General features: G+C 40.9%; 1 protein-coding gene across 1 annotated transcript; it reads left to right on the top strand.

The window, feature by feature from the left end:
• The first annotated feature begins 5096 nt into the window (after nucleotides 1-5096).
• On the top strand, nucleotides 5097-10440 carry Rpl22l1 (ribosomal protein L22 like 1). The gene is made up of 5 exons (XM_032897002.1): nucleotides 5097-5158; nucleotides 8335-8599; nucleotides 9568-9660; nucleotides 9805-9926; nucleotides 10206-10440. Exons 1-5 carry the CDS (start codon nucleotides 5097-5099, stop codon nucleotides 10348-10350), a joined length of 687 nt encoding a protein of 228 aa, XP_032752893.1. The 3' UTR covers nucleotides 10351-10440.
• The last annotated feature ends 16462 nt before the right edge of the window (nucleotides 10441-26902 follow it).

Raw genomic sequence — 26902 nt, 5'->3', positions numbered from 1 at the left:
TATGTGTATGTTCTTAAAATATTTTTATACTACAAAATTGTATTCATTACATCTAGGACTTCTAAAAAAAAAAGTCGTTTTTAATACTTCATATTCGAGGCCCTCACTTTCAGTGTACTGCCCTTATGGCCAAGAAGAGTAATTTCTAATGTTGAGTTCCAGGCTAGGTATGTACTTGTCTTCCTATCAAATTCTGAATCCCTTGCTAGCCAGGCATGGTAGTGCACAGGGAGTTGTGGCAGGAGGTATCCTAGGTTGAAGGCCAACCCAAGCTGTGTAGCAAGACCCTGGCTCAAAGGGGGCCTGTAGACTCGACAAAACCATAGCAACCACGTTTACAGCCATAGTCACTGCATTGAGCCCCCACACAGCTGACTCAACTGTCACTCATGGGAGACATGCGCACAGGGCCGTCTTCTTCACCACTGAACTGTTTTGGCTATTGATGTTTTAGGGAGCGTGAAAAGTCACTGTTTCTACTTCGTGCACACTGCTGAGCCCACTAGGCTCCAACCTAAACTGACCCTGGTTAAACTCAGTAAAGACACCTGAACATGTGTGGACCTCAAATAATCCACTCATCATAAATTCAGTTATCAAACTAAGTGAAGCCTCAGCGTTTTTTTCAGTCATGTTTTTTATACAACTCAACGAAAATCCTAGAACTGACTTAAACCTCCAGCTGAACCCTCATCCAGCTACTGGCACACAGAAGCCACGCGAGATATTAAAACAACTGCTGTTACCGTTACCGTATGTCATTGCTTAGATTGATAATAGAACTCTCTTCTAGAAAACATTATCAAGAGTCAGAAGAATGGCCCTGCACATGTGCACAGATGTATAGTATAGTAATTACAGTGACATGAAAAAGATCTTACCTTTACATTTTATTTTCTGCTCTGAAATACTTCTACAGTGGAAAGACAGTTTTTGATTATAAATAAAAATAAAGCAAAAGTATTATGAGGCTGTTTATATAGGAAATCATTTGAGAGATGTTACTTAAGGCTAAGTCTTTGTAATCTGTTGTGTATTTTTTATACTTCAAATAAGATGCTGAATTTTGACTGGCAAGAAAGAGAAAGAAGAGGAAAGGAGAGGAGAGGAGGAGAGGAGAGGAGAGGAGAGGAGAGAGAGAGAGAGAGAGAGAGAGAGAGAGAGAGAGAGAGAGAGAGAGAGAGAGAAACCTGAGCATAAGGAAAGGGGTGGGAGAGTAGGAAGTCGAGGGACCTGAGAGTGCTCAGTATGTGTTATGTGTGTGCATCACGTCATCAGGTCATTTTCATTACAAATATATGTATAAAACTAAAAAGGATGCTTTTGTTTGATCTTGGGGGTTTCGTTCATTAGTTTAGTTTTTGATATGTGCTCTCTGCGTATTCCAGATTGACCTTGAATTTTGGGTACTCCTTCCTCAAAGTTCTGAACGCTGGGATTATACTAGTCCCACATGTTGCCATTAATTTTTTTTTGAGTATGTAAAATAGTTGCTTGTCTCCGGAGTCACCATAAAATAGAAAATATCTTGCCATCTTCCTACCCTCCCTGCCATCTTCCTACTCACCCTCTCCATCATTCCAGAGACATCACTGATGTCCATACCCTGCCAGCAGGGATTGCCGTTCTCTCCACAGTGGCCTACTGATGAGTCCTTGAAGTGACCCCTCCCTCACTGTGGGAACCACATAATCAGGTTCACTGTAAGTAGCTCTGTGCCTTTGTTCACACACTTTTCTCTGGCACTGTAAGCCATGCCAGGTTACTACATCAGTTATCACAGTGTATCCATGATCATTATTACTAATAACCTTAACCTTCCAGCTATACAAACCAGAGGTATACAGTGAAAGAAATATCACTTAGGCTGCCATCCTCTGTTCCCACATTCTGTTGTTACTTGCAGATACCGGGCTCCCATTTCCCAGAGTACATGGCAGAGACGAGGAAGGCAAGAAGGGTGGATTATGGATTATGTGTCACTGTCTTTGTCTCTCTCTGTCCCTTCATTGTTAGACATCCAAATGGGGAACCTTTTGTCACCACACGTTAAGGTTATGCAGGCATGCTCCCTGGGAAATTAAAACATCTATTCCCACAATACATTCAGCAGATGTTTGTAGCTACAATTGCTGGGGACTGTCTCAGAAGGCCAACTACCAAGGTCTTGTCCACCTCTTGGGAGTTCTTTCAAAATATAATCAAAATAATATTCCGCCCATACCCAGAGATGATTTCCATTACTCAAGTGATTTGGGTCTGGAGTTCAGGAGAGCCCACAAGTTTAGCAACCCCAGTTACCATCAGATCCCAACCCATTCATAGTGGGAGAATGGCATATGTTTAAGTAATGTTCATAGTACATCAGTCTTTGTGTTTTCAATTGTGTGTACTTTCATGTACACTGTGGGTGTAGGCACACACATCACTTACATCCTGAATTAGAGAAATAACTTTTCCTTCCAAATCATAGGGAACTTTCACGCACAAAAATAATAATACTGAAAGATTGAGAACACAAAGGAAATACAGGGTTCTGTAGAGATTTTAAAATTAGGTAGAGGGCTATCATTCTAATTCTAATTCTCCTGAGTCTGAGGCAAGAGGATGGTTGGGTACAAGGCCAGCCTGGGCTACATAGCAAGATACTTGTCTTTGACATGCAACTTGCATTGTGATGACGGTTCCAAGTGAAATTAAAAACAAAACTGGAAAAATAAAAGGAGTTTCTGCTTGAAAATTTTGAAACATGCAATAAAACAAAGTCTGTGTAAGGTTTTTCTCAAAGATAACAAAACATTATATTTCAGAATCTCCATAAAGTAGCACCAGGAAAATTCATAGCATTTCTCTCTATATCTGTAAAAATGGACATGTGAACATAAGTCAGTTCATTCCTGAATCAAACAGCCAGCCACAAAGCAGGAATGAAGCAGGAACGAAGGAGCTAGAGCAGCAGAAAGGTCCAATTGAACTTCTAGTTTAAAAAAACAGGAGTAGGGAGTGGGGGACAGATCTTTCTGAGCTCAAGGTCAGCCTTGTCTACATAGCAAGTCCCAAGCCAGCCCTAACTACATGATGAGACTGTCTCAAAAAACAATAAAAGTTAACAAAATGAACAAATCAGATAATTGAAAGAACAAAGGGATGGTGTGGCAACACAGCAGGTAAAAGGTGCTTGTCACCACGCCTAATGGCCTGAGTTGGACCCTCACACCCACAGAATGGAGGACTCAATCCACACCTTGTCCTCTGTGTCCCTTGCTGTATGTGCAAATTCATAGATCACAGTGCATGAAGCAAGTACATGTGATGGTTTTACAAATCAGCAAATCTAGCAAGTAGATGAGACTTTAAGAATACGTAAATTGAAGAGACACAGAGCCCATCTGCATGCTACATGATCCCTGGTACTGTTAGTGGAACAGAGACCTTTCAAGAAGGGAAAGGCGGCCCTTCTACTCTGTAAGAAAACATCATCTGATGCACAAGCCCAGAACAGCCAGAGCCGCAGATGTGGGAATACAAATGGGTCGTAGTAAAAGCCTGATCAGAGTGCTCCTGCTACATTCATTGCAGTTTTTCGTGGTGCAAAATACACATCGGCACACACTCAAGTGCTTATGAGATTACTTATTCATATTTACAAGTGGTTTATCTTTCCAGTACAAAACAGTAGTGTGGACCTCGTGTTGTCTACTCACCAATGGTTTTGCACAAGTACACTAGTTTACACTTTTAGCATGAGAGGTAATGAGGGTTGTAGGTATTCTCTCTCCATGTTGAGAATGTCCATTTTACCATAACTGACAAACCCACACATACCTGTCTGGGAACTCTCCATTTCTTATATCTACCCAAGAAACAGTATCCTACAGCTGCAATAAAGTGTTAAAATTTCTTATTTAATAGAAAAGCCTTCTTTCAGTTTTCTTCAAATGTATCTTCTCTACTCTGTTTTCTTGGTGCTTCTGTGCAAATTTTAATTGATGTGTCAAAACAGTGATAAGCATGTGAAGCTATTGCTTGAAATCACATTAATCTACAGTACTGGGGCACTGACTTTACTGTGTTGGACCTTCAATCCATAAACATTGAAGTTTTATTCAACCTCCCTTATCCAATTTCTCTCAATTAAATTTTACAGTTTCTACATGCAGATCCTGTATATCTTTTGACACCTTTCTCTTCAGGGTTTGCTATATTTTGTGCTATTAGAGATAATGTCTTCTTCAAATTTTGTTTTCTAACTTGTTGCTGGTACAGAGATGAGCATTTGAGTCACATATTGATTTTTAATCTAGCAATCTTAATAAACTCACATACCAATTCTGACCATTTTTATGTAGATTTTAAGCTTGTTCAACAGCAATTCTTTAAATCATACATTGTTATAGATGCTCAGTTTGCTGCATGACACATTGCTAGGTATGGTTCACTGATAATTTGTGAGTGGGGGGGAGGGGTGGCAGAGGAGTTGATTCTCTCCTACGTTAAGGCCTAGGAATTGACCTCAGGCCTTCAGGCTTCCATAGCAAGTGCTCTTAACTGCTGATCCTCTCGCCAGCTTTTATCTGGAAGTTTGAGTAAATCCATGCCATCACCTATTCACTATATATAGCTGATTTACTTAGGAATGATCCAAGGTGACAGAAATAAGAAACTAGGCGGCGGAAGAAGCAACGAGCAGCACACTAGGGACAAGCAAGGTTCAGTCCTGCTGGAGTCCCACAGTCTGCAGACTACACTTCTGACCTGCAAGGATATAGCTTGACTGAAACACCTTACACACTACTCACTTCTACCTAAGGGATTCTGGGACATGAAGCATGGTGTGCTCGCAGAAACTCACACTTCCTACCAGAACTCACACTGACAGCCTGAAAGTACAAGGCTTTAACTCCTTTAAGGCAGCATTTATCCTTGGAGGGCAGGAAAGTGGGTGAAGGATCCTTTCCTCTAGAAAAAGAAATGACAAAAGGTGAGTTGAACATAAAGCTAATATAACTGGCATTATTTCTTCCTCAAATGTTTGTTAGAAGTAACCAGTGAAGCAATGTGACTGTTTTTCCTGTTTGGAGGTCGTGTTTACAAAAATGAATCCATTTAAGAGATACGGGACTGTTCAGATACTCTGTTTCTTCTTATGTAAGCTCTGGTAAGTTGTATTTTTCTGGAAATTCTACATCTTCTTTGCCATATTTTTTCATGTGATAACTTATACTTTTAATTGTTTTGATTCCCATGGAACATTTGTCGGGGTTTTGTTTTGTGCACAGTGTTTCTGTGTAGCCCTGGCTGTCTTCGAACTCACTCTAGACCAGGCTGGCTAAAAATGTCCTAAATGCATCTTCCAGTTTTATTCTTTATAGCGGTCACATTGCTAGCTTTATTGCTGCTAGTGTGATATTTTGGATCCCCCTCTGGGCTATCTGGAAATAATTTTGTTTTTGTACCTTGAAGGACTCCCTAGATCTGAGAATTCAACCATTTATCTGTCTTTTCCCAATATCTCTGGTTCATCCTACTGGATCTCCCAAATGCACTCATTTGCAAATTCTGGCATTCTTGTCTCTACTGTTTGTATCTATAATTTCTTTTCTTGCTTGCCTCCTTGCATTCTTTCTCCCTCCTTTTTCCTTTTCCTTTTCATTATTACGTGTGTGTGTGTGTGTGTGTGTGTGTGTGTGTGCGCACACACACACACGAGAGAGAGAGAGAGAGAGAGAGAGAGAGAGAGAGAGAGAGAGAGAGAGAGAGAGAAATAGCTCAAATAGGCTTGCAGAACAAGCACCTTACCTGCTAGACTTTCTAATCGGTCTTCCCCCGTCCCACTTTCCCTTCTTTGTCCTTCCTATTTCGCTGTTGCTGTTGTTTTTCTTCAGAGTTTCAATATGCTGTCAGCTCATCTCAAACTCTTGGAACCAAGGCAGCCTTAATCATCCAAACTCATCAGTAACTGGAATTACTGGGATCACTCACAACACTCAGCTTCTATAATTGTCTATTACATATTACTAGCTAAATTCTTCCTCTTGTTTATCATAAAATAATTATAATTCAACTTTTATACTTTAAGTTCAAGTAATACTTTTTTGGTTTTTGTTTTAAATACTGATAAAATTTAACTATTTCTAGTTCCCTCGTACTTTGAGATACTTTTAGCTCTTAATCATACTGAAACTACTTGTTTTATGTTCTGGATATTTTCAATATATTTATGCTCTGTTGGCCTTATATTATAGGTATGGGTAGTTGATCTTTATTCATAGTATTTGTTTTCCTATGGATTTAGTAATTTTAAAAGCTGCCAGCTCATATTTCTGGGAGCTTAGCTCAGGGACTTCTTCCTGACAAGATCAAAGGTGCTTTTCTGCAGAGAGTTCTGGCGTCAGTCCAAGCACATATTAACTGCAGTTTTAGATTTTTTTTTTAAATTCTATCTTGGAAGTGAAAATTCAAACTTCGGATATGTATGAACATAGCTTGCTTTTGGGCCTCCAAAACATTCTTTTACTTCACTATATCTTAACCATGCATTACAAGTCATTTATAACATTATATCTTACCCATTTTAGGTGGTGGCTATATAATATGGAGTTTTGCAATACACTTAATCTACAATAGCCTATATTTTTTTAACTGATTCAGCTATTCATGATCTGATATCAAGTACATCCAATGAGTTAAGTTTATAATCTATTAGAAATATATCTGTCTACCAGGCATGATGGTACACATCTTTGATCCCGGCACTTATAAAGCAGAGGCTGGAGTATCTTTGTGGGTTCAAACCCAACCCAGTCTTCATAGCTTCTATGATAGTTAGCCGTAGCTTTATAGTGAGACCCTGTCTGAGAGAGAGAGAGAGAGAGAGAGAGAGAGAGAGAGAGAGAGAGAGAGAGAGAGAGACACTAATATAACTTTCAAGTAGTTGGGACTGCACATTTGCCCTTGTTCTAATTTTTCTCAGCATTTTAAAACCAAAAAAACAATCAAAAGACAAGTGGTTTAAATGACAGTGGCCCCCGTAATCTCAAATATTTGAGCGTCCCAACTGGGAAGGATGGAAATGGGGGCCTGTGGGAAGAGATGTGTCACTGTGTAGGCTTCGAGGATTCAAAAGCCCACACTATTCCCAGTTAGTTCTCTCTGCTCGGTGCTTGTGGATCAAGATGGAAGTTTTCTGCTACTGCTCCAGTGCCTGCCTGTTTGCCTGCTGCCAGGCTCCCCACTCTGATGGTCAGGGACTCACCCTCTATGTAAGTCATCAACAAACTTTCTTCTATAAATGCCTTTGGCCATGGTGTCTGCACAACAGCAGAATAGTCACTAAGACAGGCGTATATGCCACCATACACTCTATAGGAAATCCAGGGCTCAGAGAGAATTATTGACATTAATTCTTGCTATCTGGTTAACATTTTTTTTAATCCAGAGGAAAAAAGTCTAATAATTTTCACCCATTATGGTTTCTAATTTAGTATTTGGTGATTACCAGTTAATTAGAATTACATACTGTTTTTATGTCTCCTTTATGTAAATAGATTAAGTGCTAATTGTTATGACATAGAAAGTTACCAAAGATGAGCTAAACAAAAATTTTTAGATGTCAATTAATGGCTTATTTTCAAAATACCTAATGACTCAAATATTATTTTGCTCTGCAGAACAGAGAGCCCTTTAGGAAGAAATGTCAACCTGGATCCCTGACTGAACATTTGGAATGGAAAGTTTTTGTGATTCTTATGGCAAACAGATTCAAATTTTAATGAAATTGATTTCTTCTTAAACCTACCTCCACTGTATTAATGCCTATAGCCAATCGCTTGGAGAGAACACAAACACAACTCGTACATTTTAGGGCCTTTTCCAAATGTACAACTAAAATCCATCCCATCTCCTGTCCCTAAATACTAGAGTTTCACACCCACAGAAATGTATTATTACCGAACACCAACAGGCTCACCACTTTTCTGGCCCGGCATCAATTTATAACCACTCAAAACTCAAAAGTTGTTTTTCTTTCTGTCATCAAGATACCTCCAGCCCTGTGTACTTTGTAAACATTGATAATTAGATCTCAGCAAATTGTCAAGTCAATAAGTAGAAAGTAGAATAAATTATGCCCATCCTGTAAACCCAAAGTATACTCAACATGTTCATTTCAGAAGGACATCCTCTACCTTAAAACCTAGACAAAACATAGAACTTCTGAGGATTATAATCTCAATATAATAGAGACGATCATAAAGCAACATTGAGATTCTGCCTTCCTGAATTGTGACACATCACTCCTGCATTTCTTGAACATAGTCCACTCTGGTTTGTTAGTTTGGAAAGTCCACAGCCAGAGCAGAGGATCAGTCAACTCCCGCCGCCCGCTAGATGGCGCAGGCGGAAGCCAAACGCCCAGGCATCCGCACCCCCAACGCCACGCCTCCGTTTCCTAGGTGACTTGCTGAGCGCTCCCTTGGATATCCGGTTCCGAGTTGCGCAGCGCGCACGCTCTGCGTGTGACGCAGCACGTTCCTATATAAAAGCGTGCGTACAGCGGAGGCCCGTCCTCTTCCCACGGCTGCTGCTCAACATGGCGCCGGTGAGTATACGTGCGCGTGCCTTTCTAGGGGGCTACAGGTAGCTTTTTGCTAGGTCTAGCAAGTGGGAGCGCCGCAGGAGAAAAAGCGGTGATAATAGAGTCGTCCCGGGGTTCTCTACTGGTACGATAGAGCCCCAGTTGTGCCCTGCGTGCTGTGCGGCCTGGCGGGGCTGGAGCCAGGCCCGCGACTAGTTTAGTATCGGCAGGCAAGGTCGGTCTCCGGGCCTCTTGGTTTCTCCCTGGTTTCTGATAGCCTGTGGCCGCTGACCGGAAGATAAGCAGGGTGACGCTAGCGACTTGAAGAGCATGGTTTGAACATTTGGAAAGTCACTTTAACCAAATCCTGTTAAAGATTAGGCTGCTCAGTAAGGACTCAAAGCTAATGTCTAACGATAAACCCATCGGGATTACCTGGCCATTGCACGGCAGTGGGCAGGTTCAGTCCCGTCATTCACTCAAATGCCAGTTCCGGGTTGGTGATAATTGGAGGGTGGTGAGGACGCAGACTATTACTAGTTGGTAATATATTTACATTTGGTAGCCATTTAGGTGCCTTTGGACCAATTACAACAAACCATAAATGAAGCCTATTACTTTAAAAAAGCTGTTTTAAGTTAAAAAACACCAACCAGGTGGGAGCTTTGATTTGAAATTTACATTGGTTCTCTGTTCAGTTACAGTAGGAAGCAGTTCTTCAGAATCAAGCAACATTTCTCACTACATACTCTAATATATTTACATTTGGTAGGCACTTACTGGCAAAATGAAGTTTCCGTGGGAATTGAAACATTGCTTTAAACCGAGTTAATGAAGTTACCCTTTTCATGTAGTACAGGCTCCTTTAGGTATTGGTTAACTCTGTGTATAACCCCATTATACAACATGTGCTGCTTTGATAAATTCGGGGGTGGGTATTCAGTATCTAAGCTGAATAAATTGCTTTCATACTGTCATAATTGTGTTTGTAGCAGAAAGACAAGAAGCCTAAAAAGTCAACCTGGAGGTTTCATTTGGACCTTACTCATCCAGTAGAAGATGGGATTTTTGATTCTGGAAATTTTGTAAGTATCTTACTGTAATTGTATAGATCTTGGCATTTAAATATAGTACTCGGTATTAACCTAAGCTGTGCTCCTAGGGTACCTTCCCTAGTGACTATCTAGGGTTTTCTTCCCTAGTTTTGCATTTTTTCTGTTTGAAAACAGGAACAGTTTCTACGGGAGAAGGTTAAAGTCAATGGAAAAACTGGAAATCTTGGAAATGTTGTTCACATTGAACGCCTGAAGAATAAAATCACAGTTGTTTCTGAGAAACAGTTCTCAAAAAGGTCAGTTCTTCTGTTTTAAGTTATGATGGAATATGTTGCAGGCATTCTGCTAAAATTACTATATTAATCTGTTTAAAAAGTCAGGATGACTCTCGCTGCTTAGTTTCAAACATAAGGAATATTGGTGTATTTTAGGTAGAGAGACAGCAGATTCATGGTGTCCTGGTCACTTCTTGAAATCAGTCTAGTGAATTGGAGTTGCAAGACAGATGTGACAGTGCATGTCTTAGTGGGATTGCTTACATATACATCTAATAAAATCTTGGTTTTGTCTCAAAGGTATTTGAAATATCTTACCAAGAAATACCTTAAGAAGAATAATCTCCGTGATTGGCTTCGTGTGGTCGCATCTGACAAGGAGACTTACGAACTTCGTTACTTCCAAATTAGTCAAGATGAAGATGGTTCAGAGTCTGAGGACTAATTGGCCTTTGCTTTTAATAAAATGGAAATATGCTAAAGAAACCTAAAATCAGACTTGTTGAGCAAATAAAAATCATTTTACTCTATAAAAGCAAGTATGGTTCATCAGTGTGTTAGATGCCTAGAAAAAAGTTGGGTCATTGAGTGATTCATGTCTCTAATTAACAGAACGGCTCATTGTGGGTGAATTATTCATGCTCATTGCTTGTTAGATACCCAACAGCTGGGTGCCACTGAAAAGGAATTTGTGAGTTCTTGCCTAGATGGGCCCTTATTCCCCAATAAGTGGGATTTGAACGTTTTGGAACAAAATCCAGATTATGGAGATGAGGCAGAAATCTTAATTTCCGGTTTTTTCCAGTATTCTGGTTGTCCTACAAAGTCCTTGGTGTGTCTCCCAGCTTGGTTTGTAGGTTTCAGTGGTTGGCTTTGAGGTGCCAGGTGCTTGCTAGTTTTCCTCAACAACCTTGGTGTGACAAGACTTGTGAATTTTCTTAGCTTTTGTGTCCTATTCAGCTTTCCACAAAGTTGGATACCTGCTTATGTATTTTCTTCTGGCATTGGGCTAGTTGGTGTAAACTGCAAATGAAAAACTTCCTGTTTGCTTACCACAATACTTGCACTACAAAGGAACCACAGATTAGGTAAGGCAACAAAAACTTGGGTCTGTCCTAAACAGGCAATATGGGGTGGGGGGAACGAGGTAGATAAGGGAAGAGGAATAGGACGATTTCAGGGTGTTGGGATCTGATAGAGGTGTCTGTGGGAGGCAGGCTGTATGAAGTGTATGCAGTGGTTTAGGACAAGGGTAAGAAAGAAATGGGTGGATTTAATGGTTTCGAGATAATTGAGTGGGACTGATTTAGTCTTGTTTTGCTGCTGTAACAATTCTGTTGTGCTGTAAACAGGAATTTACCTTTCATCTTGTGGAGGCTGGGCAGGGTCTAGTTTCTATTCTAGTTCATAGGACCAGGTGGGTAGGCCCTTATGTGGTAGAAGGTATGAGTTTTGTAAGACATCCTAATCGAGAGTCTGTGCTCTCGTACCCTAATTAATCACCTCCCAAATTCCCCACCACCTGTCACTTGATTTCAGTGTGGCATGAGTCCAGGGTGAAAGGAGAAATGTCAAGTAATTTAGATGTCCCTGGTAGAACGTGAAGTGATTGCAGTGACCGAAAGATAAGAGACTGGCTATAGGAGCTGTTGAGGATGTATTTATCACTTCCTTCATGCTTCCTTACAAGAAGCTTTTGTGTATTTGAAAGCACCCAAGTTATTTTTACAGTTAATACTATGTACTAGGGCCTGGGTAGACTTATATAAACTGATCAGGAGTTACAAATACTTGTTTACTTAACTTGGTAGCTGCTGCTCGGTATTGTTTGGACACTGCCTTAATTAGAAATGTCTACCTTATTAAGCCCAGTGGAAAAAGAAAAAAGGAACTGAATGTAGTTTCCTGGCCATATGCTTTAAAGAAAGATAAAGGGAACCAGGCCACAGAGAAGGGATTGCATCTGTAAGTGGAAACAGGAAGGCTTTGCAGGGAAGGGAGCCTTGCAATATAGTTCCTAAAAAGATACTGTGTCCAACCCAGCAGATAATCTGAGGGAAGAGCATTCCAGGCTAGAACAGCCAGAGACGTGGGGCCAGTACAGGAAGCCTGGGGAAATAAAAGGAGTGCTCGGGAAAGAGTTCAAAGGTGGAAATTTCAGATCTTCACAGTTCTTGAGACTCTGGAACTGAAGCAGTCTAGCTGAGTGGTTGAGCTTTCGTGAGTGTCAGCTAAGCTATGGTTTTATGCTGTATTCAGATGTAATCGCGTGTCAAATACTACAGAAACACCAAGTGGATATCCAGTATGGATATATTGCTGGGTACTTTGTTAGTCAAGAATTATTCAAGACAAGAACTCAAACATTGATTCAGAGAAAACTCTTGATTGGGCTATGTATTTTGGATATGATATTCTGAAGATTTTTTTTTCCTGTTTTTTAAGACTTAATTTCCTGTGTTTTGGTGTCTCACATGTATGTTGTGCCCGAGGAAGCGAGAAGAGGGTGTTGGATCCTCTGGAACTGGAGTTGATAGATGGTTGTGAACCACTACGTGGGTGCCAGAAATGGAGCCATGTCCTCTGGAAGGCAGTCACTATTTCTCATAGCTCACTGTTTTGTCTGTTTGGCTAGGCTGACTGCCCAGCAAGCCTGTCTCCATCCTCTGAGAATTTGACACTAAGTAGAACTTCAGCCCCAGATTGCAAGTGTATGTGAAACGAGTTATTAGGGATGGGTGTGAACCATATGGTTGCTAGAAATCAAATCCAGGTTCCCTGTTGCACCAGCTGTGGTAGTGCAGATCTCTGATCCAGCAGCTGAGGGAGCTGTGTGGGGTAAAGATACAGTACTGAATACTGTGGGTTCAAACTGCTTGGAGGTTGAAGAGTCCAGCCAAGTTACTCTTTTAAGATTTATCTATTTCATGTATGAGTACTCTGCATGTACACCTGCATGCCAGAAGAGGCCATCAGAATTCATTATAGATGGTTGTGAGCCACCATGTGGTTGCTGGGAATTGAACTCAGGACCTCTGGAAGAGCAGCCATTGCTCTTAACCACTGAGCCATCTCTCCAGTCACCAAATGAGTCTCTTAACAGTGAAAATGTAATTAATTACCTGGAGTGATTTATGTAGAACATTCCTCAAAATTAGCAACGTGTGAGATGTGTCTGAGTATTTTGCCTGCCTGTATGTCTGTACCATAGCGTGTGCCTGATGCCCGTAGAGAGTGGAAGAGGGTAAGGGATCCCCTGAACTGGGCTTCAGATTGTTGTTAACCAACTGAAATCTGACTCTGGAGAAGCAGCCTGTGCTCTTAACTGCCGAGCCATCTTCCCAGCCTGTATGTTTTCATTTTTGAGACATGGTCTTACTTTATAGTCCTGGGTGGCCAGGATCTTAACTGTACAAACCAGACTGGCCTCTAAAGTAGAGATCTGCCTGTCTCTCCTTTGAGGGCTGTCGTTAAAGCAATTCATCAACATGTCCTGTTGTGGGTATCTTTAATCTGATGAAATATTTGCATACCCTAATGAAGAAATGGCTCAACTGTTGGGAGTACTGTTGTTCTTGCAGAGGACCTGCATTTGACTCTCAGCACCCACATGGTGGTTCACAGCTGTCTCTAACTCCAGTTCAAGGGACCTGGACCTCAGGCCTCCATGGGCACCAAGCACAGAAGTGCTTGTTACACAGTCATTCATACTGACAAAATATCTGTGTACATAAAATAAAAATGGGGAGATGCATGCACAAGAGTATTTACATGTACAGAAAATATGCATGAACAAATGTATTTTGCACATATGATGTTAGAATGTTCTGGTTTTCAACAAATGCTTTAGCAAAACATCCTTTTACCTGTGTACCCAAGAAAAACATTTGACATGACTTTCCAAAGAAACCTGAAGTTTTCACTTCAGGCAAGTCTATTCATTTTATAAATTTACCAACTACATGTTTTTAATTGCTGGAATATTTCATATGTCTGTCTGGTCATGGTTCTGGACATTACAGCAGTGTCTTAGCCAGTGTCCTATTGCTGTGAAGAGTCACGGTGACCATGGCAACTTTATAAAGGAAAGCATTTAACTGGGGCTGGCTTACACTTTTCCCAGGCTCAGTCCATTATCATCATGGTGGGGACTATGTCATCATCCAAGCAGTCATGGTGCTGGAGAAGAAGCTGAGAGTTTGGATCTGGATCCAAAGGCAGGGTGGAGAACGAGACCCTGGGCCTGGCTGGATCATTTGAAATCTGAAGTCCACCTTCATTGACACACTTCCTCTAACAAACCCACCCCTACTCCAACAAGATCACATCTCCAGATCCTCAAGTACTGCCCTTGAATGACTAAGCCTAAATATATGAGCCTATGGAGGCCATTCTGATTCTAACCACCATAAGCAGTTTAGGGTTTTTCTGATTTCCCACAGTTCTTCATGGTCTGTCTTATCAGATAGGTCTTTGCTTCTCTGATAGGTTGTGACTAAGTGTTATCAGCTGCTGTTGGATTGCTCTGGAGATACTTGTATCCTTAGCTCCATTTGCATATATTAATCTGGATCCACGTGCTCAGGTTTATAGCATTGGTGCATAGCAGTGTCTTCAAGAGGGAGATACTTCTTAAGTCAAACGCCATTTGATGATAAAGTCTCAAGAAAGACCCAGCTCTTTAAAAAATTAGTAAGGAATGTCAGTGGAAATACATTTAATGTGATACACAAATATAAACAAAAATGGGGAAAAGCTTGAGCTTCCCTTATCAACACGACAGCTATCAAGAGGAAGTCAGAGTTCTGAAGAGATGAACTACAGCTGTGAGCTCCTTCTCCCTGACCCTGCCTCTGGTCTACTTCGGTTAGGTCTTTCCTCCTTACCCCTGCAGAAGGGCTGGGGAGACTGCTCAGCATTAAGAGTGCTAATGCTCTTACAGAAGACCAGAGTTCGATTCCCAGAACCTCTGTTTATGTTCACAAACACATATAAATCCAGTCCAGAGGGTCCTGTACCTGTGCCCTGTAGGTACCTATAGCTCGCACCGAACCCTAACCAATACACATGATTAAAAATAAAACAAATCTTAAAATACACAAAACTCCCAAACTGCCTGTCAAAATGGCTCCAAACCATGCACGTGTGGCATGTGTCCCCTTCCCAAGACGAAAATAAAATCGAGTAGGAAGAAAAAAAAGACTTAAGCAAGCTTTGTATTTTACTATGTATAATAATAGATCAGAGCCTAAAACATGTGACTTGGTTGGGGGAGGGTGCTGGCATCAGGAACTGGCTTTACAGTCAGGAACCAGCTTTAAAGTCGCAGGTCATCTCTGAATCCAGCGATAATGGACCGGTGCATCTGTTGCCATGGCAATAGCCAGAGTCACCTAGTCCACCCGCCCACCTTTATCTGTGTGCCACACAGTACGGTCACATCACAGTCCAAATAAAAAGCAGAGCCCTCTGATCTTCCCCTTCTTTTCCTTCATCACCCCTTTTGTCCTTTCCCCCACAATAAACCTTTCCCATGGAACTGTACTGGCCTGGTGTGATCTGTCTAGACAAACCGCGATTATAACACAACAGAGGAGACTAGTTTGGGGCCATTCTGGGGAACACACTGGCATAAACATACTGGTTCTGTGGGGGACATCTGAGTATAAGGTTGTTAACAGGTGGTTTGGCAATGACGTCAAGGTAGGCATTTGCTCAGGTTAGGGCTTTCAGGAAGTACTAGTCATCCTATGACTGGACACTGTGTTAGCCGGGGTTCTCTAGAGGAACAGCAAGCAGAATGAATATATATTTAAAAGGGGATTACACAATATGGCTGGAGTAGCCCAACAATGGTGGTCTCACTCCTAGAGAGGCTGAGAATTCAGCAGGTCTCAGCAAAGGCTGAGTCTCCGCCATTCCAGTCCGGTACTAGAAGATGGGAGGATTTCTGGGGATCTGGTCTGGGGCTCTGTTGGAAGCATGTGGGAGCAGATTCTATTAGCAAATGGATCAGCAGAGCAAGAGCAAGTGACCTGCATCGAGCAACAAGAAACCTGTCTTCTTCTAGGTCCTTTTCTATGCGCTCCCACCACACAGTGCCCTCCACATTTAAACTGATCCAGAAAACCTCTCACTGAGCCAGCGGGGGCACACGCCTTTGATCCCAGCACTCAGGAGGCAGGGGCAGGCAGATCTCTGTGAGTTCGAGGCCAACCTGGTCTAGAGAGCAAGTTCCAAGACAGTCAGGACTACATACAAAAACCCTGTCTTGAAAAAGGAAAACAAAACAGACAGATCCAGTTAAGTTGACAACCAAGTTCAGCCATGACAGACATCTTTGATTTTACCTCAGAGAAGATTGTACCTCAGATCGGTTGCCTAAGGCTGTCCCAGTGAAAGAACAGCACTTCTTCTGGTGTGTCTTCAAAGGACGTACTTTGTTCTTTCTGTGGGTTTGTCAGCAATCCTGACTTTGTGCTCAGACAATTCTTACTGCTTTGCTGTTCACAGTTGGAGCACCTGTGTCTGCAGGGCATGTTTTATAAAAAATGTTCTCTTTTACAGAATTTGTGACCATAGCTGGGAGTGTCAAGCTAGATCCTAGCTGCTTTGCTGTCTCTCAATGGCTAAGCACCAATGAGTTGCAAAGGACAGAAAAACAAAACAAATGAACAAACAGCAAAAACCCAATCTGACAAGCAAAAAGGAAGTTCAGGGCTAAAGTCTCCTTGGTTGGAACTAAGCCAGGTGTCCTTCCCTAAGCCAATCCTGAGAGTAAACCAATGGGTTTAATCCAGTCATGGCATAGCTGTAACTCTAGAAGGCAGCGAGTGGAATATCTCCCCTACCCCCACAATGTGTGATGTGGGAGAGGTAGACCTCCCTAAGGAAATCAAGAGCCCATTCATTTTCACTCAAAAAACTGTGAATGTCAAATTTATATGAAAAAATTAAGGACCCATAACAGTGAAAATAATTTGAACTGGAGTACAGTGGGAGAAAACAGTGTGCCCAACTTTAAGACTTGTTACCGGGCTGGAGAAATGGCTCGGCGGTGAAGAGCACTGACTGCTCTTTCAGAGGTCCCAAGTTCAATTCCCAGCAACCACAGGATGACTGACTCACAACCGTCTGTAATGGGATTCAGTGCCTTCTTCTGGTGTGTCTGACAGTGTACTCACATACATAAAATTTAAAAAAAAAAAGGACTTGTTACCCAGGTACATAAATCAAGACCACATAGTGTTAGTGGAATCTCCATTGGGTAAAGCCCAATGCTATGCACAAGACTTAATATATGTTTTATTGATATAAAATATTAATCACTACATTAATTATATTAATGTACAACCAATAAAATCTTAATATAATATATTAATGTATGCATCAATAATGAGTACTGTTATATATTAATTTATATAATATATTCTTAGTATATACATATATATGATATACTATATATTTCTGTTTGTGTGCATTATGCATTGTATGGATGTGAGTGTGTACATGTGTATGCCAGTGGATTTATGTGTATGAATGTGTGTGTGTGTGTGTGTGTGTGTGTGTGCGCGCTCACATGTGCGTACCTGTGGAGGCCAGAGGTGGAACTTGAGTATTTTTCTCTATTGCTCTCCACCTTAGACTTTTTTCTAACATTCATTACTTTTTACACAGCTCTGTGTTCTGCTTGTCTGTATGTATCTCTGTCCCTGGTGCCAACAGAGGCCAGAGAGGGCACTGGATCCCTTGGAACTGGAGATACAGACAGTTGTGAGTTGCCATGAGAGTGCTTGAAACCAAACCTGGGTCTCTTGCAAGAGCATCGTGTTTTCTCTCTCTCTCTCTCTCTCTCTCTCTCTCTCTCTCTCTTTAGTGATTTTTTTTATTTTTATTAATTTTTTTTATTAACTTAAGTATTTCTTATTTACATTTCGAGTGTTATTCCCTTTCCCGGTTTCTGGGCCAACATACCCCTAACCTTCCCCCTCCCTTCTTTGGGGTGTTCCCCTCCCATCCTCCCCCATTGCCGCCTACCCCAACAATCACGTTCACTGGGGTTCAGTCTTATACAGGACCAAGGGCTTCCCCTTCCACTGGTGATCTTACTAGGATATTCATTGCTACCTATGAGGTCAGAGTCCAGGGTCAGTCCATGTATAGTCTTTAGGTAGTGGCTTAGTCCTGGAAGTCTGGTTGCTTGGCATTGTTGTTCATATGGGGTCTCAAGCCCCTTCAAGCTCTTCCAGTTCTTTCTCTGATTCCTTCAATGGGGGTCCTATTCTCAGTTCAGTGGTTTGCTGCTGGCATTCGCCTCTGTATTTGCTGTATTTTGGCTGTGTCTCTCAGGAGAGATCTACATCCAGTTCCAGTTGGCCTGCACTTCTTTGTTCATCCATCTTGTCTAATTGGGTGGCTGTATATGTATGGGCCACATGTGGGGCAGGCTCTGAATAGGTGTTCCTTCTGTCTCTGTTTTAATCTTTGCCTCACTATTCCCAGCCAAGGGTATTCTTGTTCCCCTTTTAAAGGAGTGAAGCATTCACATTTTGATCATCCATCTTGAGTTTCATGTGTTCTATGCATCTAGGGTAATTCAAGCATTTGGGCTAATAGCCACTTATCAATGAGTGCATACCATGTGTGTTTTTCTGTGATTGGGTTAGCTCACTCAGGATGATATTTTCCAGTTCCAACCATTTGCCTATGAATTTCATAAAGGCATTGTTTTTGATAGCTGAGTAATATTCCATTGTGTAGATATACCACATTTTCTGTATCCATTCCTCTGTTGAAGGGCATCTGGGTTCTTTCCAGCTTCTGGCTATTATAAATAAGGCTGCTATGAACATAGTGGGGCACGTGTCTTTTTTATATGTTGGGGCATCTTTTGGGTATATGCCCAAGAGAGGTATAGCTGGATCCTCAGGTAGTTCAATGTCCAATTTTCTGAGGAACCTCCAGACTGATTTCCAGAATGGTTTTACCAGTCTGCAATCCCACCAACAATGGAGGAGTGTTCCTCTTTCTCCACATCCTCACCAGCATTTGCTGTCACCTAAGTTTTTGATCTTAGCCATTCTCACTGGTGTGAGGTGAAATCTCAGGGTTGTTTTGATATGCATTTCCCTTATGACTAAAGATGTTGAACACTTAATTAGGTGTTTGTCAGCCATTCGACATTCCTCAGCTGTGAATTCTTTGTTTAGCTCCGAACCCCATTTTTAATAGGGTTATTTGTCTCCCTACTGTCTAACTTCTTGAGTTCTTTGTATATTTTGGATATAAGCCCTCTACCTGTTGTAGGATTGGTAAAGATCTTTTCCCAATCTGTTGGTTGCCGTTTTGTCCTAACCACAGTGTCCTTTGCCTTACAGAAGCTTTGCAGTTTTATGAGATCCCATTTGTCGATTCTTGATCTTAGAGCATAAGCCATTGGTGTTTTGTTCAGGAAATTTTTTCCAGTGCCCATGTGTTCCAGATGCTTCCCTAGTTTTTCTTCTATTAGTTTGAGTGTGTCTGGTTTGATGTGGAGGTCCTTGATCCACTTGGACTTAAGCTTTGTACAGGGTGATAAGCATGGATCGATCTGCATTCTTCTACATGTTGACCTCCAGTTGAACCAGCACCATTTGCTGAAAATGCTATCTTTTTTCCATTGGATGGTTTTGGCTCCTTTGTCAAAAATCAAGTGACCATAGGTGTGTGGGTTCATTTCTGGGTCTTCAATTCCGTTCCATTGGTCTATCTGTCTGTCTCTGTACCAATACCATGCAGTTTTTATCACTATTGCTCTGTAATACTGCTTGAGTTCAGGGATAGTGATTCCCCCTGAAGTCATTTTATTGTTAAGGATAGTTTTAGCTATCCTGGGTTTTTTGTTATTCCAGATGAAGTTGCAAATTGTTCTGTCTAACTCTTTGAAGAATTGGATTGGTATTTTGATGGGGATTGCATTGAATCTGTAGATTGCTTTTGGTAAAATAGCCATTTTACTATATTAATCCTGCTAATCCATGAGCATGGGAGATCTTTCCATCTTCTGAGGTCTTCTTCAATTTCTTTCTTCAGAGTCTTGAAGTTCTTATTGTACAGATCTTTTACTTGCTTGGTTAAAGTCACACGGTACTTTATATTATTTGGGTCCATTATGAAGGGTGTCGTTTTCCTAATTTCTTTCTCGGCTTGTTTCTCTTTTGTGTGAGAAAGGCTACTGATTTATTTGAGTTAATTTTATACCCAGCCACTTTGCTGAAGTTGTTTATCAGCTTTAGTAGTTCTCTGGTGGAACTTTTTTGGATCACTTAAATATACTATCATATCATCTGCAAATAGTGATATTTTGACTTCTTCTTTTCGATCTGTATCCCTTGACCTCCTTTTGTTGTCTGATTGCTCTGGCTAGGACTTCAAGAACTATATTGAATAAGTAGGGAGAGAGTGGGCAGCCTTGTCTAGTCCCTGATTTTAGTGGGATTGCTTCAAGTTTCTCTCCATTTAGTTTAATGTTATCAACTGGTTTGCTGTATATGGCTTTTACTATGTTTAGGTATGGGCCTTGAATTCCTATTCTTTCCAGGACTTTAATCATGAAGGGGTGTTGAATTTTGTCAAATGCTTTCTCAGCATCTAATGAAATGATCATGTGGTTTTGTTCTTTCAGTTTGTTTATGTAATGGATCACGTTGATGGTTTTCCGTATATTAAACCATCCCTGCATGCCTGGGATGAAGCCTACTTGATCATGGTGGATGATTGTTTTGATGTACTCTTGGATTCGGTTTGCCAGAATTTTATTGAGTATTTTTGCGTCGATATTCATAAGGGAAATTGGTCTGAAGTTCTCTTTCTTTTTGGGTCTTTGTGTGGTTTAGGTATAAGAGTAATTGTGGCTTCATAGAAGGGATTCGGTAGTGATCCATCTGTTTCAATTTTGTGGAATAGTTTGGATAGTATTGGTATGAGGTCTTCTATGAAGGTCTGATAGAATTCTGCACTAAACCTGTCTGGACCTGGGCTCTTTTTGGTTGGGAGAACTTTAATGACTGCTTCTATTTCCTTAGGAGTTATGGGGTTGTTTAACTGGTTTATCTGTTCTGGTTAACTTTGGTACCTGGTATCTGTCTAGGAAATTGTCCATTTCCTGCAGATTTTCAAGTTTTTGTTGAATATAGGCTTTTATAGTAAGATCTGATGATTTTTGAATTTCCTCTGAATCTGTAGTTATGTCTCCTTTTCATTTCTGATTTTTTAATTTGGACACATCTCTGTGTCCTCTCATTAATCTGGCTAAGGGTTTTATCTATCTTGTTGATTTTCTCAAAGAACCAACTTTTGGTTCTGTTGATTCTTTCTATGGTCCTTTGTTTCTTTGGCTGATTTCAGCTCTGAGTTTGATTATTTCCTGCCTTCTACTCCTCCTGGGTGTATTTGCTTCCTTTTTTGTTTTAGAGCTTTTAGGTGTGCTGTCAAGCTGGTGACATATGCACTCTCCTCTTTCTTTCAGCAGGCACTCAGAGCTATGAGTTTTCCTCGTAGCCCAGCTTCATTGTGTCCCGTAAGTTTGGGTATGTTGTACCTTCATTTTCATTAAATTCTAAAAAAGTCTTTAATTTCTTTCTTTATTTCTTCCTTGACCAGGTTATCATTGAGTAGAGCATTGTTCAATTTCCACGTATATGTAGGCATTCTTCCCTTATTGTTATTGAAGACCAGCTTTGGGCCGTGGTGGTCCGATATACGCATGGGATTATTTCTATCTTTCTGTACCTGTTGAGGCCCGTTTTTTGCCAATTATGGTCAATTTTGGAGAAAATGCCATGAGGCTGAAAGAATGTATATCCTTTGCTTTAGGATAGAATGTTCTATAAATATCTGTTAAGTCCATTTGGTTCATGACTTCCATCTCGTCTCTGTTTAATTTCTGTTTCCATGACCTGTTCATTGATGAGAGTGGGGTGTTGAAATCTCCTACTATTATTGTGTGAGGTGCAATGTGTGTTTTACGTGTGTAGGTGCCCTTGTATTTGAGGCATAGATATTTAGGATTGAGAGTTCATCTTGGTGGATTTTTCCTTTGATGAATATGAAGTGTCCTTCCTTATCTTTTTTGATGAATTTTAGTTGAAAATTGATTTTATTTGATATTAGAATGGCTACTCCAGCTTGCTTCTTCTGACCATTTGCTTGGAAAGTTGTTTTCCAGCCTTTCACTCTGAGGTAGTGTCTGTCTTTGTCTCTGAGGTGTGTTTCCTGTAGGCAGCAGAATGTAGGGTCCTCGTTGCATATCCAGTTTGTTAATCTATGTCTTTTTATTGGGGAGTTAGGGCCATTGATGTTGAGAGATATTAAGGAATAGTGATTATTGCTTCCTGTTATATTCATATTTGGATGTGAGGTTATGTTTGTGTGCTTTTCTTCTCTTTTGTTTTTGTTGCCAAGATGATTAGTTTCTTGCTTCTTCTAGGAATTTTAGCTTGCCTCCTTATGTTGGGCTTTACCATTTATTATCCTTTGTAGTGCTGGTTTGTGAAAGATATTGTGTAAATTTGGTTTGTCATGGAATATCTTGGTTTCTCCATCTATGTTAATTGAGAGTTTTGCAGGATACAGTAACCTGGGCTGGCATTTGTGTTCTCTTAGGGTCTGTATGACATCTGTCCAGGATCTTCTGGCTTTCATAGTTTCTGGCGAAAAGTCTGGTGTGATTCTGATAGGTCTGCCTTTATATGTTACTTGACCTTTTTCCCTTACTGCTTTTAATATTCTTTCTTTATTTTGTGCATTTGGTGTTTTGACTATTATGTGATGGGAGGTGTTTCTTTTCTGGTCCAGTCTATTTGGAGTTCTGTAGGCTTCTTGTATGCCTATGGGTATCTCTTTTTTTAGGTTAGGGAAGTTTTCTTCTATGATTTTGTTGAAGATATCTACTGGTCCTATGAGCTGGGAGTCTTCACTCTCTTCTATACCTATTATCCTTAGGTTTGATCTTCTCATTGGTCCTGGATTTCCTGTATGTTTTTTGGACCAGTAGCTTTTTCCGCTTTACATTATCTTTGACAGTTGAGTCAATGATTTCTATGGAATCTTCTGCTCCTGAATTCTCTCTTCCATCTCTTGTATTCTGTTGGTGGAAACTTCGTATCTACAGCTCCTTGTCTCTTCTTTTGGTTTTTGTATATCCAGGGTTGTTTCCATGTGTTCTTTCTTGATTGCTTCTATTTCCATTTTTAATTCCTTCAACTGTTTGATTGTGTTTTCCTGGAATTCTTTCAGGGATTTTTGTGACTCCTCTCTATGGGCTTCTACTTGTTTATTTATGATTTCCTGGAATTTTTTCAGGGATTTTTGTGTCTCCTCTCTATGGGCTTCTACTTGTTTATTTATGATTTCCTGGCATTCTTTCAGGGATTTTTGCGATTCCTCTCTGTAGGCTTCTACTTGTTTTCTAAGGGAGTTCTTCACGTCTTTTTTGAAGTCCTCCAGCATCATGATCAAATATGATTTTGAAACTAGATCTTGCTTTTCTGGTGTGTTTGGATATTCCGTGTTTGCTTTGGTGGGAGGGGTGGGCTCAATGATGCCATGTAGTCTTAGTTTCCATTGCTTGGGTTCCTGCACTTGCCTCCGCCATCAGATTATCTCTAGTGTTACTTTGTTCTGCTATTTCTGACAGTGGCTAGACTGTCCTATAAACCCTGTGTGTCAGGAGTGCTGTAGACCTGTTTTCCTGTTTTCTTTCAGCCAGTTATAGGGAACAGTGTTCTGCTTTCAGGCGTGTAGTTTTCCCCTATCTACAGATCTTCAGCTGTTCCTGTGGGCCTGTGCCTGAGTTCTGAGGCAGGTCTTGGAGCAGAAAAGTTGGTCTTACCTGTGGACCTGAGGCTCAGTTTGCTTTCGTGGGGTGTTGTAGCATGAGCTTTCCTTGGGGGCAGCAACCAGTGGGACCTGCGCCCTTGCCCGTTCAGGCCCCCTGTGCTGGGGAGTCCCAGATGGCCTTTGGTGTTTTCCTCTGGCGTCCTAGATGTGTGTGCAGAGTGCAGTCTCTTCTGGTTTCCCAGGCATGTCTGCCTCTCTGAAGGTTTAGCTCTCCCTCCCATGGGATTTGGGTGCAGAGAACTGTTTATCTGATCGGTCCCTTCACGTTCAGGCGGTGTCTCAGACACAGTGGACCTGCTGCTCCTGTGCCCTTATCTCGCATGTATTCTCTTAATTGCTGGACCATGTATTTACTTATCTCTTTACTTTTTGAGGCTCTCTCACTGAATTTGGAGCTTGCCATGTCAGACTAATGAGCCTAACCCCAACCTGCCATGCCCACAGCTTGATCCATGTCTCCAGACCTTCTCTCCATAACCTGCCTCCATTGCTCTACAGTACTGGGGCTACATCCATTCAAATAAAGCCAGGCTTTAACATGGGTTCTGGCATCCAAATTCTAGTTCTAATGCTTTTGGCAAAACCCCTTTCCTGATTCCTCTCTCTAATGCCGTTGTCTTGCTCTCTGGTGGTCCATCAGGCGGTTGAGAAGTCTAACAATGGCGGAACAACTGGAGCTCTGAGCGCTTTGTCATCAGCCTGATACCACACTCTCTTCTACCAGGCCACATCTGCCAGAGATGTGAACAAACAGGATGTGAGCATGGAAGGACTGGAAAGGGATTGGAACAGGGGATGGGGAATGGGCTGGAGGGGGGGGTGCTGCAGTTGACAGAAAGAGGCCAAGAAAGAGGTAAAGCGAATATGTTATTTGTACAGCAAATGTAACACTTCCAGCCTGAAAATATCATACAAGAAATATATTTATAGGAGACACTAACTAACAAAATGGCTCCAGGAAAGCACAACAGGGATGTTTTACACAACCTCAAGCTGATAAAATGTACAAGAATATATCAAGATAGCTGTACATCTTCTCAGGTAGAGTACAGGACCCTGCTTTTTGATAAGTTCTAGTTGCCTGTTCTCCAAATCGTAAGTTAAGGGTTGAGGGTTCAGTATGGAGAATGGACAAAGAAATTGGAAATGACCTTAGACTGAGGTGAAACTATGTCATAATTAAACCCAAGAAGAAGCTCTTAAAAGACCAGACCGGGTAATCCCGTATAATTACAAAAGAGGAGTTTACAATGGCATGTGGACCGTGCCCGCACGCCATTTTGCTAACATTTTGTAGTGATTAACTTTCTCCAGGATCCTCAGGGGCTGCAATTACGCGTTTCTGCCACTAGGTAAACACAATTTGCCGCCTTATAATGAAAGAGATGTTTGTAATTAATTTTAAAAGCAAACAGGATTTTTGAAATAGCCATGTTATTTCAAACATTTGAATCTCCGAGTCGTTGATCTGGTTGGCTTCATGTGGATATAAGCATATTTAATACTTTTGCCTTTGACTCCTTTCAAAACTCGGGTTCTTTGGTTAATAGTATTTCAAATTAAAGACACTTCTAGCAATGAATATCCTAGTAGGAGCACCAGTGGAAGGGGAAGCCCTGGGTCCTGCTAAGACTGAACCCCCAGTGAACTAGATTGTTGGGGAGAGGGCGGCAAGGCGGGAGGATGGGGACCGGAACACCCATAAAGAAGGGGAAGGGGGGAGGGGGATGTTTGCCCGGAAACCGGGAAAGGGAATAACACTTGAAATGTATATAAGAAATATTCAAGTTAATAAAAAAAAAAAAAAAAAGAAGATTGACGTAATTCCACACATCCTATCAGATCACCATATACTAGGCGTGATCTTCAATAAAAAGAAAAATGAAAGAAATCACACATATACATGGAAGGTGAACGATGCTCTACTCAATGATAATGTGGTCAAGAAAGAAATAAAGAAAGAAATTAAAGATATTTTAGAATTTAATGAAAATGAAGGCAAAACATACCCAAACTTATGGGGCAAAATGAAAGCAGTGCCAATAGGAAAACTCTTGGCTCTGAGTGCCTCCAGAAAGAAACTGGAGAAAGCATACATTAGCAACTTGACAACACACCTAGAAGCTCTAGAACAAAAAGAAGCAAATATACCCAGGAGGAGTAGAAGGCAGGAAATAATCAATCTCATTGCTGAAATCAACCAAGTAGCAAAAAAAGAACTAGACAAAGAATCAACAGAACCAAAAGCTGATTCTTTGAGAAAACAAGATAGATAACCCATTAGCCAGTCTAACCAGAGGGAACAGAGAGGGTGTGCACATTAACAAAATCAGAAATGAAAAGGGAGACATAACAACAAAATCAGAGGAAACTCAAAAAATCATCAGATCCTTCTTAAATGCCTATATTCAACAAAACCTGAAAATCTGTAGGAAATGGACAATTTTCTAAGCAAATACCAGGTACCAAAGTTAAATCAGGAACAGACAAACCATTTAAACACCCCCATAACTCCTAAGGAAATAGAAACAGTCATTAAAGTCTTCCAACTAAAAAGAGCCAAGGATCAGATGGATTTAGTGCAGAATTCTGTCAGAACTTCATAGAAGACCTCATTCCAATACTGTCCAATCTATTCCACAAAATTGAAACAGATGGAGCACTACCAAATTCCTTCTATGAAGCCACAATAACTCTTATACGTAACCACACAAAGACCTAACAAAGAAAGAGAACTTCAGACCAATTTCCCTTAGGAATATGTACACAAAAATACTCAAAAAAAATTCTTGCAAACCAAATCCAAGAACACATCAAAACGATCCTCCATCATGATCAAGTAGGCTTCATTCCAGGGATGGTTCAATATACAGAAAACCATCAATGTAATCCTCTATAACAACAAACCCCGAGATAAAAATCACATGGTCATTTCATTAGATGCTGTGAAAGCATTTGACAAAATTCAACACCCCTTCATGATAAGAGTCCCAGGAAAAAAAACAGGAATTCAGGATCCATACCTAAACATGGTAAATGCCACATACAGTAAAACAAGTACCTGTAACCCCATAAAATCAAATCTTCACCAGCTTGTAATTTATTAGCCAGTTTTAAAA

This window comes from Rattus rattus, chromosome 3 (genome assembly GCF_011064425.1).
Source record: "Rattus rattus isolate New Zealand chromosome 3, Rrattus_CSIRO_v1, whole genome shotgun sequence".
In the NCBI taxonomy this organism is placed as follows: domain Eukaryota; kingdom Metazoa; phylum Chordata; class Mammalia; order Rodentia; family Muridae; genus Rattus; species Rattus rattus.
The sequence above is the reverse complement of the archived record's forward strand: the minus strand, read 5'-3'. Positions and strand labels throughout refer to the sequence as shown.

Excerpts from the sequence above, each read along its gene's own strand:
- Rpl22l1 (XM_032897002.1), top strand. The coding sequence starts at position 5,097 with ATGAATCCATTTAAGAGATACGGGACTGTTCAGATACTCTGTTTCTTC. Across the intron at positions 8,600-9,567 it reads TGCTGCTCAACATGGCGCCG|CAGAAAGACAAGAAGCCTAA; the intron begins GTGAGTATACGT and ends TTGTGTTTGTAG. Across the intron at positions 9,927-10,205 it reads GAGAAACAGTTCTCAAAAAG|GTATTTGAAATATCTTACCA; the intron begins GTCAGTTCTTCT and ends TTTGTCTCAAAG.